The sequence below is a fragment of the Aspergillus terreus genome, genomic scaffold, assembly GCF_000149615.1.
Source record: "Aspergillus terreus NIH2624 scaffold_11 genomic scaffold, whole genome shotgun sequence".
Classification (NCBI taxonomy): Eukaryota; Fungi; Ascomycota; class Eurotiomycetes; order Eurotiales; family Aspergillaceae; genus Aspergillus; species Aspergillus terreus.
Genome location: NT_165934.1, coordinates 1,318,811 through 1,338,313, shown reverse-complemented (window position 1 = coordinate 1,338,313; position 19,503 = coordinate 1,318,811). Strand labels below are relative to the sequence as shown.

General features: G+C 52.4%; 7 protein-coding genes across 7 annotated transcripts; 1 reads left to right on the top strand and 6 right to left on the bottom strand.

The window, feature by feature from the left end:
• Positions 1–228: 228 nt before the first annotated feature.
• On the bottom strand, positions 229–1,315 carry ATEG_07901 (uncharacterized protein; the record flags this gene model as incomplete). The annotated part of the gene is made up of 3 exons (XM_001216522.1): positions 229–741; positions 799–1,076; positions 1,261–1,315. 3 exons carry the CDS (start codon positions 1,313–1,315, stop codon positions 229–231), a joined length of 846 nt encoding a protein of 281 aa, XP_001216522.1.
• Positions 1,316–3,479: 2,164 nt separating this feature from the next.
• Positions 3,480–4,673, top strand: ATEG_07900 (NAD(P)-dependent alcohol dehydrogenase; the record flags this gene model as incomplete). Its single annotated transcript, XM_001216521.1, has 3 exons — positions 3,480–3,656; positions 3,711–4,319; positions 4,377–4,673. The coding sequence occupies 3 exons, from the start codon at positions 3,480–3,482 to the stop codon at positions 4,671–4,673; spliced, it is 1,083 nt and encodes a 360-aa protein (XP_001216521.1).
• A 1,116-nt stretch (positions 4,674–5,789) lies between these two features.
• On the bottom strand, positions 5,790–7,073 carry ATEG_07899 (NO-inducible flavohemoprotein; the record flags this gene model as incomplete). The annotated part of the gene is made up of 1 exon (XM_001216520.1): positions 5,790–7,073. The coding sequence occupies one exon, from the start codon at positions 7,071–7,073 to the stop codon at positions 5,790–5,792; it is 1,284 nt and encodes a 427-aa protein (XP_001216520.1).
• Positions 7,074–9,015: 1,942 nt separating this feature from the next.
• Positions 9,016–10,671, bottom strand: ATEG_07898 (cytochrome P450; the record flags this gene model as incomplete). Its single annotated transcript, XM_001216519.1, has 5 exons — positions 9,016–9,178; positions 9,227–9,857; positions 9,903–10,032; positions 10,086–10,221; positions 10,358–10,671. The coding sequence occupies 5 exons, from the start codon at positions 10,669–10,671 to the stop codon at positions 9,016–9,018; spliced, it is 1,374 nt and encodes a 457-aa protein (XP_001216519.1).
• Positions 10,672–11,190: 519 nt separating this feature from the next.
• ATEG_07897 (uncharacterized protein) lies at positions 11,191–12,938 on the bottom strand (the record flags this gene model as incomplete). The annotated part of the gene is made up of 4 exons (XM_001216518.1): positions 11,191–11,314; positions 11,372–11,975; positions 12,033–12,185; positions 12,245–12,938. 4 exons carry the CDS (start codon positions 12,936–12,938, stop codon positions 11,191–11,193), a joined length of 1,575 nt encoding a protein of 524 aa, XP_001216518.1.
• A 740-nt stretch (positions 12,939–13,678) lies between these two features.
• ATEG_07896 (putative MFS transporter) lies at positions 13,679–15,568 on the bottom strand (the record flags this gene model as incomplete). Its single annotated transcript, XM_001216517.1, has 8 exons — positions 13,679–13,723; positions 13,775–13,919; positions 13,973–14,403; positions 14,465–14,780; positions 14,828–15,029; positions 15,079–15,177; positions 15,229–15,316; positions 15,368–15,568. 8 exons carry the CDS (start codon positions 15,566–15,568, stop codon positions 13,679–13,681), a joined length of 1,527 nt encoding a protein of 508 aa, XP_001216517.1.
• A 2,468-nt stretch (positions 15,569–18,036) lies between these two features.
• ATEG_07895 (uncharacterized protein) lies at positions 18,037–18,607 on the bottom strand (the record flags this gene model as incomplete). The annotated part of the gene is made up of 2 exons (XM_001216516.1): positions 18,037–18,218; positions 18,292–18,607. The coding sequence occupies 2 exons, from the start codon at positions 18,605–18,607 to the stop codon at positions 18,037–18,039; spliced, it is 498 nt and encodes a 165-aa protein (XP_001216516.1).
• Between the last annotated feature and the right edge of the window lie 896 nt (positions 18,608–19,503).

Genomic DNA, 19,503 nt, shown 5'->3' with positions numbered 1-19,503 from the left:
AACCCAAGCACACAAACGCAGAACACCACCTCGTCCAAGGCCGGAAAGACCTAAACATCACGCCATGCGCCGGAGAAACAGACACGGGGGCAATAGGGGAGGGGAGGGGCGGACAGCCCCCATTGGTTGTCGTGATAACGAGACTCACTCGTGAGAGAAAAGATTAATCGTAGTATAACATACGTGGCATCGAAAACACAAGTCATGTTGAGATGATAAGTGTTAGATCTAGGACACGACCGGCAGTCCATCGGGCTCCTGCTTGGTCGTCTCCGTCGCACCCGTCTGGTTGTCGTCGGTGCGCGGACGCCGAGCCTGGAAGTTGTTGCCCAGGTAGTTGGCGTCTTCGTTGGGGTGCTTGCGCATGCCGAGACCCGCCACGGCGATGCGATTCAACGAGTTCATGTCATCGTTGGGCCCAACCCCCTGGTTCTGATTGGGCTGGGATTGCTGGGGCCCTGGTCCAGCGGGCGCAGGGCCAGCGGAGGCGGCATTCCCCCTCTGAAGCTCAGGCGCCGACAGGGTCAGGTCGGCGCGAGGCTGGTTCAAATCGATGTTGCCCGGGAGCTCCGGAACCTCGCCCTGGGAATCCAGAAGACGGGTCTGCAGGTTGATAATGTACTCCCGGAGCTGGTAGTTCTCGGCGTGGAGCGCCTTGTACTCTTCGGTGATGGCTTCCTGGTGCTTCACCTGTTCCTCTAGTTTGCGGATGTAGCTTTCTTTCCGCTGACGAAAGGCTCTCTGCTGGAATTAGCGATTGATCGGGTCGGTCGCGTCGGCGCGAAAAAAAAAACATACCTGGGCGGCACGGTTCTGCGCAGCTCGCTTGGAGGTGGACAGCGGCCGCTTCCCATAGGTCTTGGGAGACTCCTGGGGGGCGGGCTCGGGCTGAGGAGGGGTCTGCGGAGGAGCACCCAGGATCGCGGAGCCCGAGATAGCCGGATCGATGTTGTTTTGGTCGCGCGGGCTGGCGGTGTTGGGCTGCATATGCGGCGGCTGGGTCGCCGGGGCCTGCGGACGCGGTTGTTGGGGATGCGACAGGTGCTGGTGAGCAGCTAGGAGCTGATCGTGAAGCACTACTACAAGTTAGCGAGTTGTTCGAGGACGCGCGAGTCCTTCCTGTCTCCACTGGGTCGGCGCGACCGGCAAGGCCACACGCGGATGGGGATGGCTATCGCAGGCGATTTTTCACGTACCCTGATCAGCATGGTCCTACAACATCGAGTACATGTTAGTCTTCTTCGTCGATTCCAGATGCACGAGGGTTCGAGTCGACCGCGATCGTGACGAGGTCAACAGTCTTAGGACCGGGCATGGCGCCACCACGGTCTTCCCACGAGAGAAGGGAGGGCGGGCCGTGGCGATGGAGGAGCACGAGCGGACGGTCGGTCAGATCGGAGCGGTATCACTCATCAACCGCGCGAGGTTGAAGCGCGGTTGAAGCGATGATGATGACAAACCGTGACAGGACATGGGGTTTTGCTTACCTGAGCAGAGGTTTGCATGCTTGGATGCGGTGCTGGAGCAAGTGCAGGCTGCATGGGAGAGATGGACACGGTGGATGAGCAGGAGAAAGACGCGCCTAGGAGGATATGCGATCAATTCCAATGACGGTCGAGTCGACTTTGTGGAAAAAGCCAGCAAGAATGGGGGAGAATCAACAGAGGCGAACGCGCGCGATGTTGTAGAGGGACGATGAGGTAAGCTGGATGGGCGAAGCAGAAAAGACGGGCAAGTCGGTGATGTCGTTGCGAGATCGCGTAAGCAGCGGCCGGAAGGAAATAGGTCCGGTAATACGGGACGGTAATATACTGTGCCTTCGATTGTATTGTGAATAATACGGTTATGTAATTACGATGGGCACGCCGGAAACGGCAATCTTTCCCGATCCGGCTGGAGCTGAGTCATACGCATCATCACCCGGGACATGGTGGCTGTGAATAGGCTGAGGGCAATTAACAGTTGTAGAGCTGATTTCTACAGAGTCAATGGAGTCGGGAAGGATGTCATTGAATGTGAGGGGGGTTGTGTGCTTCAGACTACTTCCTGGTCCCTTCATTAAACAGTGCACCTGTAGCGATATATATAGTTCTCTGGCAGCCATATCTCCAGCTTTATATATCGCAACCAATCTCCGACGGTTCTCCCCGTATTCGCCAATGCCATGGGATTGATGTCTGCTGGACATGTCCATTATAATCTCCAGATTCTCGCCTCGGTACCGTAAGCCCCAGAGTGATCAGCGGAGTTAATCCGGTGGCTCCGAACAACAGAGTCCAAAGCACAGTTACTAGACCTGGAGCAGAGGTTATTCCTCAAAGAAGATCAGCTGGATAATCCAGGAGACAAATTCAGTGACTCGCTTATTGACAAAACACGATTTAACCCTATTGAGGACAATGTTCATTCATTGTAGCTAATCCGACATACTCTGGAGTAAACCACAGTTCGGATCAGGGGATCTGGGCAGAGTGCACTAACAGTTGTTTGACGGCTCAACCAAGCCAAATGGCATAGAATTTCGAGGAAGATGTCAGGATGTCAGTGTAAGATGTTGGATACCTCGGTAGTTATATGAAGATTCCAACTAGATCCTATGGTTTAACTAACTACGTAGTTAATTTGCTGACTCGATAAGCTACTCCCGGATCCACTCCCACGTGTGAGGGTGTAAGCACTTAATAATTCAATCGGACTTAGGGGTACATAGTTCATCCCGACCTAGACAAGACTGACGAGAAGATATAGACGAATATCATTGCAAGAAGAGGAAGAGACGAGTTCATGCGACTATAACTTTTCTAATATAATGGAACATACTAGTATGTACTATGCCATGTCATTGTGAAACCCATGAGGAAGAGCGCGCCCTGCATAAGCACCTGCATTAACTCTATTGTACAGTAGACGCGATTCATAGAAGTTCCAAAGGCTTCCATCAGGGCTCCAGGGTCTGGGTCTAGCGGACGATCGTTCCATGGCTGTCGGCGCAAATCCGGCAGAGTTCCACATATCCCACATACTGTTCCACTGTTCCACTCTGAAAACCATTATAGTGCCGTGGCAATCCCAATCACTATGAGAGTGAAAAGGTGCTCGCTTGTCCGACAAGAACCTCTTGATGACACGCATGAACCTCCCGACAAACTTGGTCCATCTATGTCCGAGGTATCGCCACCGCACGAACGCCTCCCGAGTCACCGGCATGGATCGGCCAGACACGCTGATCGGATGGGAAGCTGTGGAAACAGCGGCCCACTTGTCATCACGGAAATAAAGGACTTAACACCCAGTATGAGGATACGGTGGACCTTCTCGGAGCAATTTGTGAGCCATTTGGGAGCGATTTCTAATCAAATCCGCATGCCGTTGTCCCATGTGCTGCTATATAAAGCCGTCGAGGACCGCCTGGGAATCGAGGTGATCAGCATACAACCAAATCCCTCTTTACAGCCCTAGTTCTACCTCATATCTACACAATGGCTGCCACCAACTACAAGTTCGAAGGCTGGATGGGCCTGGACCCGTCCGCCATCAACGGCAACATGGTCTGGCAGGAGTTTGAGCCCAAGCCGTGGGAGGAGACCGACGTGGACATCAAGATCTCGCACTGCGGTATCTGCGGCAGTGACCTGCACACCCTGCGCAGCGGATGGGTATGTTCCCAATTGCATGATTCTGAAACTCCCTGACCGCTAATCGATTCCCAGGGCCCCACCAACTACCCCTGCTGCGTCGGCCACGAGATCGTCGGCACGGCCGTCCGTGTCGGTTCCCAGGTCAAGGACATCAAGGTCGGGGACCGTGTCGGCGTCGGCGCGCAGAACGAGTCCTGCCTGGGCCGCAAGGGTGACTGCGAAGCCTGCGCCTCCGGTCTGGAACAATACTGCCCCAACTTGATGTGCGGCACCTACAACAGCACGCATATGAACGGCGGCAAGTCCTACGGCGGGTACGCCCTCTACCACCGCTCGCCCGCCCACTTCGTCATCAAGATCCCCGACGCCATCTCCCTCGCCGAGGCCGCCCCCATGATGTGCGGCGGTATCACGACGTACTCGCCCCTGCGCCACTTCGGCTGCGGGCCCGGCAAGAGCGTCGGCATCATCGGTGTGGGTGGTCTCGGCCACTTCGGCATCATGTTCGCGAAGGCGCTGGGCGCCGACAAGGTCGTCGCTATTTCGCGCAAGGACAACAAGCGCGAGGACGCGCTGAAGCTGGGCGCTGATTTGTACATTGCCACGGACGACGAGGCCGACTGGGCTAAGAACCATGCTCGCTCGCTTGATCTGATCGTGTCGACCGTCTCTTCCTCGAAGGTATGATTTGCTTCCTGCGTGTCGCCCGCGTTGTCTGGCAAATGCTAACATGCACAGATGCCCCTCATCGATTACATGTCCCTCCTCAAGACCGACGGCAGCTTCGTCCAGCTGGGTGCCCCCGAGGACGGCGCGCTGTCCATCCCGGCCGCGGCGCTGATCTTCAAGAGGATCAAGTTCAGCGGCTCTCTGATCGGCAGCCCCAGCGAGATCCGCGAGATGCTCGAGCTCGCCGCCGAGAAGAAGGTGCACCCGTGGATCGAGGAGGTGCCGATGAAGGAAGCCAACAAGGCTATCCAGGATATGGATGCAGGCAAGGCCCGGTACCGCTATGTGCTCACCAACGAGCAGTAGTGTAATGTATGATAGATAGATAGATAGATGTATAGAAGCATGAGATACGATCAATATAAGTCCAATTACATGATTTCCTCGAATGCACGAACTGTATACTCGGCCTCTTGGATGCGGACCGTCCCGCCCAGTGTACGCCACTCTCCCTCGCCTTCGCGCACCAGATCGGTCATGGACGGTAGGCCCTCCCCATCCTTTCCCAGCACATATTTCGCAGTCCACCCCGTCGACTCGTCCCACTCCTCCCTCCGCGCACTCACATCCTCCCCACTCTTCACCGATACCCCAGAACCCGAACGCACAATCGTCTGAACCTGACGCAGCGCAAGATACGTCCCCCAGATTCTCGCAAGAAACGTCCTCTCAACACGCACGCCCCCCTCACCCACACTACTCACCTCCGGACCCTTCGACTCCAGAACCCACGACAAACCGCGTTGGGACCCCTCCGGCCCCGGCCGAAACGCCAGCTCGCGCCAGACTTCCTCGTACTCGGTGACTGGGGCGCCGGGCAGATCAGGCCGGGGCATGGACCCGGTTTCGAGGTCGTCCCCGTTCGGCAGTGTGGAGAAGGTGCCGCAGTCGACCGCGTCGAATGAGTTGTGCGAGTCGAGCTCGTGGGTGAATTGGACCCTGCCTGGTTGCAATGGTAAGTGTGGTGGCACGGCATGGAGTCAGGAAGGGACGGACGTACTGGGATCAGTGGTGTCGACGACGCGCTGGCCGGCGATGGCCCAGTCGATGTCGTTGGTCTTGCGGTCTACTCGTAGGTCTGCATACCAGCCTTTGACGGACATGACGATTGTGTCGGTGTTTTCGAATGGGGGGTCTGGGAGCCAGCGGAGGGAGATTCGCGTGGAGAGGCGGCTGTCTGATGGGGTTTTGGAAGGTGGCATCTTGAAGGGGTTCAACGGATTGATGTGTATGTGTTGACGTTGGAGAAGTTGAAGCCACGGAGGAGGGGTTTTATCGATTATCGTGTGCGGGGAATTCCGATCCCCCACCGCGATGGAGTATAGATAAGGTACGAGAATAGTGTACTATATGCACGCTAGCTATCAATATACCTATGCTTTCATAACCGTTTGCTAATATATAATGTGTTTCAGATGCACTCTAACTCGGCGACCCAAAGACCTCCATATGGATCTTATCCTCGGGCACGCCCATCTTCTGCAAGTCTTGACTCTGCGCTTTCATAAACGGCAACGGTCCACAGATGTAATAATCTGCATCAGGAAGTAACACTTTATCCTTGATCTTAGGGAGCTCCACGCGTCCGACGTAGTCGTAGTCCACCCCCTGCTTGTCCTCGGGCGCCGCATGCTCGTAGAAGACGGCTCTGCTGACCTGGGGGTTCTCCGCCATGATCTTGGCCAAGGTGTCCTTCATCGCATGCACACGTCCATTCCGCACGGCGTGCACAAACACGACGGGCCGCGACTTGGACAGATTCGTGATGGACTTCAACATGGACATCATGGGGGTCAGCCCGACGCCGCCGCTCATCAGGACGACGGGGGTGGTGGCATTGATGTCCAGGACGAAATCACCAAACGGCATGCTGATCTCCACCTCCGCGCCCTCGGGCAGCGACTCGTGCAGCACGTTCGAGATGCGACCGGCCGGTCGAACCCCAGACGCAAACTCCCGCTTCACGGAGATCTGGAAGCGCTCGCCGTTCGGCACGTCGGACAGGCTGTACTGGCGCGGCTGGTAGGCGCCGAGCTCGGGGACGTACACGCGGACGCTGACGAATTGGCCCGGCTTGAAGGTGGGCAGCTTGCCGCCGTCGACGGGGGTGAGGTGGAAGGAGATGATCTCGTCGCTCTCGGGGACTTTCTTCGAGATGACGAACTTACGCCAGCCCGCCCAGCCGCCGGGGGTGTCGACGGCTTGGTGGTACAGCCCGGCTTCAAAGTTGATGAAGATCTCGGCCAATTGCTGGTAGGCCGCGGTCCATGCGTCGACGACGGGCGGCGTGACGGCGTCGCCGAGGACTTCCTTGATCGCCGCCAGGAGATGCTCCCCGACGATGGGGTACTGGTCCGCCGTGACGCCTAGACTGGCGTGTTTGTGGCCGATGCGGGAGACGGCAGTCGCGAGGGCCTCGGGGTGGTCGATGTTGCTGGCGTAGGCCCAGACGGCGTGGGCCAGGGCGGCGGGCTGCTCGCCCGTGGCCTGATGGGCGGTATTGAAGATGTTGTGGAGTTCGGGGTGTTTGGCGAGCATGTTCTTGTAGAAGAGGGAGGTGATTTCGACGCCATGTTTCTCCAGCGCTGGGATCGTGGCCTTGACGATTTCTTTCTGCTGGGGGGTCAGGCTTGTCGATGCGTAGGTCCGACGGAGGAGACGCGGCGCTGCGCGTGTTGCGCGTCGCAGGAACAGACCCGACAGCATTTTGAGGAGTAACAGTGTTGTTTATTATGAGGATGGGAGAGATGAACGTTCAGAGATGCCGGGTTGGATGATGATTTAATAGTCGCACAGGGGTAAGTAAGTGACGTCAACCAGAGCTAAAAAAAAGGCCGCAAAGTTACACGCATCGTCTGGAGAATATTCACAATCTCCGCGGAGAGATGGATTCCCCATAGTAAGTGTGAATGATGTCTCCGCATGGGGTGATGGTGGTCAATCCTTCTCGAGGTGGTGCCATGGGGGGGGGGGGGGTCCAGCCAATTGCCCGTTCCGGCAATCCCGGCGTGAAGAACAATCTATACAGAGTCACTGCGCCTCATGAGTAAGCGCCACCTAGCTTCGAGGTAGTCTTGAAAGTCGTGAATGAATCGAGTACTTTCTTCAGACAAAGTGGAACGACCTTCGTCATCCCTAACAAGATTGTATACAACCGCGAACATAGTACCAACTTGCTTCCATCTCCTTAATCTACTCTATAAAAGAAGACCTCTCACTTCCTCCTTCTCCTCCCTTCGCTCTCCTCGATCCACACGCCGATATCGAGGTGCTTCAGAGTCATATCACCCGTCTCATCGAAGGTGGAACTTGTCAAATGCAAATTGACCACTAGGCCATCAAAAGTGTGAACGCACTAATAGGCACCTGTATGGTCTCTATCTGGTTTGACGGCTTTTCGCACCTGTTTCAAAAGTCTGCTTAGGTCTGCGAACATCGCGGGCTTGCTGACGGACTGTAAGCACCGTGCCCTTACTGACATCAACTTTGAGCTAACGACAACAGGGTGCGCCCGCCCAGAGAAGTCACCAGATACTGAGAGCGAGAGTGACCGGAAGATAATCGGATCTGGGACGTTGATTCCATTGACGTGACACCCAGCGAAAATACCAGGAAACTAGTGAGCTTAAACTGTTTAAAAGCGTCCGAACGATCCACTAATTCCCCATAGTGCGAAGAACGAGACGCCTACTTGCTTGATCACCGGGTTGAAGGAACCATTAGAAGTCGCGCACTTTTACCCTGATTCCCTTGGCAGCCAGTTGGGCTGTATACCCACTTCAGCTGAGCGATGACCAAACCAAACAGCCCTGACCGTGGAGTTGTCAGATGTAGGATGACCGCTGGGCCAACAAACGTGCGAACACACTACCTAGGTAATGGGGCCGGCCCTATGTGGTTTGTATCTGGGGTAACAGAGGTTCTTCTGACTATCTATAATGGATTATAAAAAAAGCCAACCAACCCGCCGACTTCCGTCGGCCATTCCCCCCGATCTTACCTCGAGTACCAACGACAGTATACCTTTTGCTACGTTATTCAACCTAGCAACCGACGAGACGATTCGGACTGGGGATATCCTCACTTTCCATATAACGGATCCGGTGAACCTCCCTCCCCATCGGTCAAATTACTGCAGCTCCAGTGGAATCTGCATAGGATACTGGCTATGAGCGGGGCTGCGGACGAGGATCTTGATCCAGATTTCCACAGGCCGGAGAGTGCTGGCTTGTGTTGGAGGAACGATCTCGAAGAAGAGGAGCATGAAGAGTTCGTCGGCGATTCGACTTTCCGTGAGATGCAAAAGTGACCGCTAGACCACCAAACGCGTGAAAACACTAATGGGGCCCTATATAGTGTGCAGAAAACAAGTTGTAATCTCGAGAACCTAGTATACATTTGAAAGAACATTCCATTTCTGGTCGAGTATACTTCCCCTATAACATTCACTCGTTTGGTAATAACCGTTGTCTATTGCTCGATTGGATAGCTAGCTGGCAGGGGTGGGCTGATTATTACGTCATTATGTAAACCCGTACCTGACTGACTGCTCAGATAGGTCTACATCCACGCCGGCTCGTATAGCCGTCTATAGCGACTATCGACGCCACTCCGTAATTTCAACCATCTCTGCCACAATATTGACTAGTCACTCGCGTCGTGCAAAATCCAACCTGCACGTCTGATCCTTCGGCCGAGATGAGATGATCTGATCATCAATATCCATACATCCCGTCATATCCGACGCCACGGTCGTCCGGAACCGAGAATAAACCGCCTGCAGCAGCACCCTCATCTCGACCATGGCCAAACTGCTCACGTTAGTGCATGGATCACCACTATCAGGTCTACAAACTTACTTCCTTCCCGTGCAGCCTCTCCCTCCCGTGCCAAATGCAAAGAACAGTCGATTCCGTTCAGCTGCCCCCTTTTCCTCCAACCATCTTTCTGGGTAGAACCGATCCGGATCGGGAAAGATATCTTCATGGAGACGATGCACCGTGTATGGCTGACAGCTGACAATGGTATCCTGCGGGAGAAAGTATCCATCGATGGTGCGCCCGCCCGCTGGCACGTATCGCGGGAACGACATGGGGATGGGCGGGAAGCATCGCAGGCCCTCTTTGATCACGGCATCGAGGTAGGGAAGTTTGTCAAGAGGAGTGTCGCTCGGAACGCTCTGCAATTCCTCATATAGGCGGTCCTGGATCCGCATGTTCTGCGGCTGGGACAGCTCCCATATCAGGAAGCATAGGCCGTCGCCCGTGGTGTCAATGCCGGCCGCCATATGATCCTTGCACTCGGCCGCTGCTTCTAGGGAACTCAAGGGAGAATCTGGTCGCGCGAGTCGTGAGATTAAGCTGTGTGGTTCGGGTTGTGCCTGGTTCGTCATTGTCATGACATAGTCGTTGGTTAAAGGGGATCGTCGGGGGATGAGAAAAGACGGAAGATATGGCACGATACTGGGGAGGTAGTAGTGCACAAGGTTCTCTATATTAAGTTAGCTAAAGCTCAAACAATAGTTGAAGCACGCACTCTGCAAACTTTGGTGGTATGTCAACTCCTCCATTATCGCAAAGTCCTCGGCTCGATCCAATGATCGAAGACCACCCGGACTGAACATGAAGTTGGTGACACCATCGAGAGCGTAGCAATGTAGATACACCTGGGCCGATTAGAATATACTTCAATGCGACAGTCAGACGCGGTACGACCTACATAAACGTCTATGCTCTTTGCTATCGCAGCGCACTTGGCGACAAAAGCCTCTGCCCTTTCGCGGATCGCAGAGACATGAATCTCGCGCAGAATATTGGTCATCGCATATCGATCGGCGAGCTCTCGTTTGCGTCGACTGTGCTGCGTGAAGTAAGTAACCACGTGTCAAGGAATGAACGACAATGCCTACTGTGTGTTTGTCCAAGGTCGAGAACATTGTTCTGCGGACTGGGTAAGAATGCTATCAGGAAGACTTCGTGTCGGTCACCTACTTGATATTGAACTGCCGGAACAAGTCATAATATTCCGTCTTGTCGTACCCACTTCCGCCAGAAGCGTATATCTCGCGAATAGCCTCCAGGCTGGCAAAAGACACTTCATTCGGCGCTATACGCACGACCGGTCCATATCGTTTATGGAGATCATGAATGAAGACACGTCGCGTCGCAGTAAACTCATAGTACTTGATGACCAGCCCTGTGAAAAGTGTATACCATGGACCGGGGACCTTTGCAACTGGCGAAGACAGTGACCGAAAGAGGAATACCCCAAGACCAACGATGCCCAAACACCAGAGAGATAACATTATATTAGGCTGTCAGATCGATATGTTGAAGAATGATTCCAATTAGATACTCGGCGGGGTAAGATATATGTACTCGGCTCTGGGTGGAGGCGTTTGTGCGCTCCTAGACGTCCCAAAAGGGAAATCAGAGGAGATACACTCCTGGAGCCTGAGGACCATCCAATGACAGTTGGTAATGGAAACGGACAATGCAGGAATCGTGACGGGCTGATCGCTCCGATGTCTGTCTATCTGTGCGGGGGTGTTGATATCGGATCCTTCCGACTGATAATGGGGCATAGTTGGTTATCGACGTCCGATCATGTATCGTCACATCAATTGACAAAAGCAATTATCACATAAGATGGCACATGAAATCTAGGTAGAAATACAACTCGGTGTACGCAACATAACTCATTAGAGGACATGAACAATCAGATACTCGGCAAGACATTCTATCGTCGGCAACTCCATGTGTCTTGGCACTCTTGGTGGTATAGTGGTATTCGTTCAACAGTATAGTAGACAGAGCAAAACACGTCAAGACGAATCTTCCGGCGGACCAGTCAACGCGACGGCGGAATCCGGTGCCGATGTAGGCGTAGGCGAGCCTGCTCCAGAGGCACGAGAACCAACAGATATCGGTACCAACGGGAAGAATTGCCTTATCACACCGTTAGCGAAATGTCAGAATCAAAAACAGAAGCAGGAATAGACTCACCCAGTAAAAGCCACATAAACCTCCATGTCCTGCTGATGGATGTTGCAAAAGATAATCTTATCGAACCGGAGCAGATGCCCCGGTTCATCAAGGAAGCAACGCACTTCTTCCAGAGCAGCCGTTGCCGCTTCATAACTCTTGAAGCCCTTGCTGCCTGTGCTCAGAGCAGGAAATGCAATCGTCCGCATTCCACCCTCGATAGCAATCTCCAGACATCGCCGATAGCACGCCCGCAGCAGCCATTTACTATCCGCGCTGCCATCCGCATAAGGAGGACTCACAGTATGAATCACCTTCTTGCACGGTAGGTTGTAGGCGTCGGTGACCTGCACCTCTTCAACCCAGCACTTCCCCAGGTCATTGCATGCGTCCAGGAGACGCGGGCCCGCGGCAGCATGGACGGCTCCATCCAAGCCACCCTGGCCACGGGGCTCACTAATCCCGGTCACGATGCAGTCAACCTCTAGCGTCGTGATGTCTGTATGAGCGAGCGAGATAATGTCGTTGGCGACTTGGTTCGCAGGGTATTTCGGTTGGGGCCAGTGCATCCACTTCCCCTTGACGGTGAGTGAGGCAACAGTCTCCATATGCCTCGGCGATACTTCTGTTACATGGTTAGTATCGGTCCGTGGTGGCAAGTAGAGAAAGGATTTGCTCTTACGCATGTTTTCCTGGTCCTCAGGGTCTGGACTCCCATGTTCCTGTCCCAATGTCTCTGATCCGGAGTCGAGTTCAGGGCTGCGCGGGGGCAATGGCTCAGGAGATGAAGCGTCGCTCAGTATAATCGTGGACTGTTCTGAGACGGGAATAGAATCTAAAGCAAGTCAAACAAGTCAGCGTCATTCTCAGCATTCAAAAAGAACTGAACCATACCGGATGTCCGCGGACGCAAAAAGAACTCCACAGGAAGCTGATGCAGCTGCCTGAGCACCACCGCTGCCGTGATATGTTCAACATCCGAGACGACCACTGTACTCTCAGGCCCCTCTGCATCAGGAACATGGTAGTAAACCTCATGGAATGGCGGATCATAGCCCAAAGGAACCAAGAAGCTCTCAAAGGCATGGAAGTCCAGCATGGAATACGGAACCCAGCCTCTCGCCGCCCTCGCGATCTCCTCAGGCGCACGGGTTATTGCGCTCAGCATGAAGGACTGCGGACGCTGTAGGTGTGGGTTCTCCCCAGACGCATAGACGTGGACGAGCTCATCGAGAGCAAACTCCTGTCGGTCGACCGGAGACATGCTCCGTCGCTTTGGGGGCGTAAAGTTGCGTTTTGCTTTGCTGATGGCCATTCTGAAGCGACGGAGCATCTCCTCCGGCTGTTTATTATAACGATCTCTTAGAGGCCGCGGCATATGGGAGATCTGCTGGGTAATAAAGCGGTTCACGTCGCGCTGATTGCGTTTGTACCTCAGGTCTCGCCGCAGGAGATCGCCTCGGTGCAAACCAAGCAACAGGTTGTTCATGATGGTGTCCTTTGTGACTCTGGTCAACGGGATGCGGAGCCAGCCCCAGATGTCTTTTGGCTTCTTTGCCGGACGGTATTTGCGGCCTCGACCGGGCATTATGTGCTGTTGTCGGGGTCAGACAGGTCGATTGAACGCAAACGTCAGACGTAAAGGATGTATAAGAAGGATCTTCAAGACTTTGCTATAAAGCATATTGGGATGGGCCGTCCTGTGGCGATATTTATATCAGACGCGGTGGTCTTTATTCACTACTGGAGAGAACGGGGTTGACGGCATGTATATGTTTGAAGAGAAACACATGGCCTCAGGATAATGATATACCACAATTATAGAAACAAAGCGCAACTCATTGTTGAGCTGTGAAGAGATAATGAATAGGCTCAATGGGACGTGGGAATTACTTGCATGGAAGTACAACATTCATGAAGAAACACTGTATATACAGTGTTCCAAGCAAGTAACAGAACCGATAACGGACCCAAGAATACATGTTTTCAGAAAGGTGGCCCTGACACCTTCCGCTATCTCGATGTCTCGGCCTGAATATATTTGGATGGGTGTTATACCATTTTCCGAAGACAAAGATTGATGTTTATGAAGGGCTCTTTGTGCATCTACAGATTACCGAAGAGGACGGTGTTCGATCTAAACAGGTCCCAAAAGAATGAAACACACAAACCAACCTGGCAGTCAAACAAGGTGAACAAAGAATTGTTGAAGTTGCTTCATCTTCAAGACCCTGAAAGACAACAACTAGCAACGTATGATCACCATGGAGTGTGCATCGTATCCTTCATTAATGTATCTCAAACCATGACAATGGGTGCAAACACACACTATAAAACATATCGGAAATGCTTATTCTCAAGTTCTGTTTGGTCCTGCATGCAAGGTCAGCATATACCCCTGACCACTCTAGAACTGGTACTTACGTGCATCCCATTCTCCACGCCATTCCCAACACCCTCATTGTCGTTTGCAGATAGCGCATTACGGTCCCGTCGTTTGTTTTCGCGGTACATGTATATGTACAGAATCGTAATGGCTGTCAACTTGACAGCATAGCCAACCAGCATTCTATCACTGAATTAGCAACTGGCATACATGGCCTACAACTCGGAATGACTGACGCAACATATGCGCTATGGTAGCGAGGTGCCTCGCTGCCCTTGAAAGTCTGAGGGCCGATGATATTGCCAACACAGTACCCAGTGAAAAGCAACGCTCCCGTGACCTGTTTCTTGGTATATCCGGCGATGTTGGAGCTGACGATTGTCAAGCTCATGCTGAAACCAAGGCCCTGGAAATAGCAGAGCCACAGTGCGACGAGGCGTCCCCATTTGTTGGAATCTGGAAGGCCAACGAGCAGCCCGGCGCCGATGATGCAGATGCTATTGGCGACAATCATGCAGATGCTGCGTGCGTGGAATCTTTCTCCGAATTTCGTTGCAATGAAACCGCCGGCGAGTAGAGACAGGAACTGGACCGCTCCGCCTGGGATCTGGAGATATTGGGTGCCTAACGTATCAAAACCGAATGATCCGACGACGATGGATGTAAACTGGCGACAGTTAGCATATGGGACCACCTGCTGCAAATAATGCAGTGAACTATAGACATACGCTGGTAAGAGCAGAATTAGGAACCTGCGCCCCAACAGCCATGATAAACAATAGCCATGTCTTGGGGTCTCTGGCAGCTTCCCACACCTGGTACCATTTGAAGTGATGGTTCTTGACCCCCTGTCTATTGACTGCGACGCGATCCACGGCAATAGCCCTCTCTCTCTCGGACAGAAACTTTGCCGTCGATGGTAGATCGGGAAGAAGTAGCAAGGCGATCGTACCGACAGCGACAGAGACCGAACCGAAGATAAGAAAGACGTACATCCATCTTGGAAGCCCGGTCGTGATGTGGCCGACCGCATATCCAATCAACCTACGTCATTAGCAACGAGTCGAGATAAAGCCACGACACTGACATACCCGCCAAACATGGTCGCAACACCGTTCGTACAGTAGTACGCTTCGAGCCGCAGTGGCTGTTCAGTTGATGTGTACCACATACTCATCATCAGGACGAAGCCCGGATTGACGACAGCTTCAATAGCTCCGAGAAGGAAGCGGTTGGCCGCTATGCCGGCGAAATTGTGGCATGCGGGGGTTGTCATGAGAAGGCCACCCCATGCTGTAGTAAGTCTCAGCCTAGGATCACAGACGTGGACGGGCTATCATACCGATTGTTGTTATACTAAGAAACTTGCCTGTGGGAAGTTTTTGCAGCGCCAGTCCCGCGGGCCATTGGGCGACGAGATACCCAAAGTAGAATATGGAGCCTTCAATGTGTTAGATGGACTGGATCTTTAGAATGATATTATAGTACATACCTAGCCACGAATAGTCCTGTCCTTTGAGGTGCGTCCCTTCTTTGAGACCGTAGACCGATGCGAAGTTGATACTGTTCTTGTCCAGATACTTCCTGTCGTTCAGACTGCGAGCGGATACTGCGCGGTATTAAAAGCTTACCTGAAGCATGTATATAACAACTAGAAGCGGGATGAGACGGAGATCGATCTTTCGAAGGACCTTATTGCCCTCGTCGGCAGTGTATACGATGTCTTTGTTCTGCGCGTAGACATCGTAGCTATCATCCAAGCCAGAAGATCCAGTCGAAGACAAGGCGGAGGTGGAAGCTGTTGCTTCATCCGCTTTTGGTGGTGTCTCCATGTTGTGTCCGAAGTGGTTGATGTCTACTCCTTTCCGTCGCATACTATGGAGGGCGACAAGCTTTTATATCATTTTGCTGGACCACCCAGGGAGCTTCGGTGTTTGAAGTTCGGCACGGTACGAAGCACATCCCCACAATGAACAATCTAGATTGCCGGTCACTGGGGGTGGGATGGTGCAATGAAGCTATACGATTAGTCCTATCAATGTATTCGACTCCCAAGTCCGCGCTCTTGGCCGAGTGCTTTTTAGAGAGGTCAATATGATTGCCCGGCCTCCCTGCAATAATAAAAACTGCCACAGAAAAATGCACATCCTACTTATAACTGTCCGGTCTAGCTGATGGGGGGTAGAGATGTAAGAGATGCGATTGGAGTTTTTGTTGGGATGATCACGACATCCACGCGGGGATTGCGTGTTGACGAACAGACGTAGATCGGCCTTCTAACTGGAGACGGGCAATTTCCGCCACAAAAGGCCTATACTCTCACTACGAGCAGGCTTGCAGGGGTTTCCTGCATATGGTCGATGAAAATGCGTGGGGTTTAGCTTGATATATAGACGTCGGATATTAGAGCCTGCTAAGACATGTGGAGAGGACAATGGTGTACCTCCACCAGTGAAGGATAGATCTAATTATCCAATCAACAGGACGCTATTTAGTCGAGGAAGGGATCCAGGAGGTGATATGAGAGCGTCATACATATTTAAAGACACGCATGCTTCGATCCTCAGCAATCTGTCGTCACTCAAATCATTCTAGTGCATCGAGAGTCAACTGCTATATATGACCTTTGGAGTCGTCACGTTGGTCACTATCGTGCACAATCATTCCACAACCGCGCTCATTACTAAGAAATGGTACATAAGGCGGGAAAGAGAGGGAAAGGAAAAGAAAGCGGGGGAAGAGATACGAAACAACAGAAATCCCCCTCTGATGAGTCAAGCTGACAGTCTAACCGACGCCTACTAATCTCCAGCAGTACCTAACTTTCCTGTCCACATTATCATCGCATCTATTGATCCAAACTCCTAGCAAGATGAGTTCCACGTTCAGAGGCTCCTGTCTTTGTGGCGCGGTGAAGTATACAGTGTCTGGAGATCCCAAGAACAGCGTGCTGTGCCACTGCGACAGCTGCCAAAAAGTGACAGGCTCGGTCTTTATGGCAAATTACATATATGAAAAGGACGTGAGTACTATCCTCAACCCATATGCTGACCGCAAACCTGACCTGTTATAGCAACTCCAAGTATCCGACGGACAACAATCGATCAAAACCTACGACGACCGCGCAACTGCCTCTGGTCAGTCCCTGAAGCGTTCCTTTTGTGGCGCATGTGGATCAAACCTATTCGTATCCAGTGACTCGCCACAGGGTCGCAATATGGTATCAATTACCAGTGGGACTCTCGACGATAGCATAAAATTACAGCCTCGGCTGGAATTCTTCTGCAGGAACAGACGCAGCTGGCTTCCGGCTGATGGTGTCCCCGGCGCGGAGCAGAGGGAAACACAGTGAACTATTCGTGAAATCCGTGCTAGTTTGACATGGAACAGCCGTTGAAAGCAAGATGTTATAGGATTTGGAAGACGAGGATACAACGGAGTGGGCCAAACATAAATTCAAACGTGCATATGCCTTAGTTCCCTGAGGAACTGATTCACTGTTTGCCTTGTTTATTCTTGAGGCTGTGTACAATTTCCACCAACTCAGTGTAGACAGATTCCATCTCTAACCTCGTGTCCTCTCGGATTACAATCCGCAGCACATGGGTGTCTTCCTCATCCATCCCTCTCCCTTTGAGTATATAATCTGGAATACTGATCAATATTCGGCTGAGGTCGGCTTTTATGGTAGAAACTTACGAGGGACCGCGAATCCTTGCTCAAACATCAAATCTCCCACCTCCTCTAGCCTCACCCACGGATACCTTTCGCGAAAATCAGGTGAAAGTGCGAAGACGATAATTGGGAGTCCGAATGACGGCCTAGATTGGTGTTCAGGATCATATGGAGAACAGGTCTGGCAACTCATGTGGCTATGCCGACTGCCACTATGGTTCTTTCTCTCGCGCAATTGTGACAACGGACTCACACATGTGAAATATCCCGTCTGTTCTAAACGCCAACTCCACAGTTCGGCACACGAGAGGAAGGACTCAACCTTCCTCGTATAGCCTTCTCTCCCCAAGTGAAGAAAGTTCAGATATTGTACCACTACGGGGGAACATGACCTCGAGAAGCTCAGGGTGAATGCTGTCTGTGCACCACGCAAATAGGTTGATTCCATGAGAAGGCTAGAGGGAAGACAAGAAATGTCTCTCCACACGAGCCATCCGATCGCACAGGGGGCAAACCCAAACTTGTGGCCTGATGCATTGATAGATTGCACGCGGCGGATTCGGAAGTCCCTACATCAAAGTTAGGATAGGGCATCCGGGACGGTGTAACGGGTGGAGTTGTCTCCTTACCAGACAAGATCCTCAGCCCCAGGAGTAAAAGGGGCGACAAACCCTCCGCTGGCAGCATCCACATGAATTGGCAAACTGATTCCAGTTCGGGCCTCGTAGTCGTCCAGTTGCTTAGACACTTCCAGGACTGGATCGTAGTGGCCGGTGTAGGTACTTCCCAGAGTAAGGAAGACACCAACTACAAGAGGAAATTAGAACGGTAGAAGTGCGGAGACATAGGGCAATGGTACCTGTATCCCTATCGAGCTTACCCTCCAGCTCTCCAGCATCAAACACATAGTTACTTCCAGCAGTGACAGGCACAACTCTTGTTTCGAGCTCAAAGTATGCAGCAAACTTGAAGACGCATGCATGGGCGTTGGAACCAACGACCACATTCAGTCGTCGATCAAAGCATGCGTTTCTCTCCTGGCAGGCACGTTTCATGGCCAACCCAGCAAGCATGACTGCCTCAGAGGAGCCTGTCGTCGCTGTCCCAAAGGGATTGTCACTGGGCTGTCTCCTCCATAGGTCCGCAAGCATGGAGATACACTCCTGTTGGTATCTAGGAGACCAGTCTTTAGCCATGTATATCGTTCAAGAAAGTCAACGAATGGCTCACTTCGATATGGAGGCATATTCCTCAACACATGCCTGGTTTTTATGAAAATTGGCTGCGGCCATAAGCGTGGTCTCTGCATCATGGCTGGTAGTAACGAAGCTGGGACATATCACCTCTGTCAGTAAGCATTTAAAGATACTAGGGAAAGGAAAGCGTCCGATGGAGAGACACACCTTCCAAGGTTTTTCGACGGGAAAATATCTCTCTGCATCGACTTTCTCATTTTCTTGGCCACACAGAGTGGCGATGTGCCACTGGAGGGAAATGAACACGCCATAGTCACCGATTTGAATCTGTAGAAAAATTTGAGCAGTTCGTCTTGTCATACCCAGTGCAAGACCTCACTTAAATAGTTAAAGTATATTGACACTGTTGTGGGACCCCCAGGCATATAGGACAGACCCGATGCCACGGTGTGCTGCAAACCTTCTTTCCCTACTAAACGCCCAAATCTGGATCTCTGCATTGCGTTGAAATTCTTGATGATGCATAGGAACTGCCTGTTTAAGCTTGAGTCCGCCTACAGCCGACGCCATGAACCATATATGTCTCTTTTCCGAACCGCCTAGAGCACAGGGAGTAGGCGATCATCCATGGATGATATTATCAGGCTTGCTAAGGTTCCTTCTGCAATTGCTCTGGCTTTCATTGGTCTGTTCATAGCATTGCGTGGATAGTCGAGAATAAGTGGAATCTATGCCTTGCTTCAGAATATCTTCGTCCGATGTTCGACATCCGCCTACAGTTCGCAGCCAAGCCATCTCTGAACCAATCCTGCAAGATATTGCGCCATAATCCACATGCATCCAAACTACATCAGTATAAACCTGCTCGCTTTTAGCTTTGCGCATACGACAGTAAG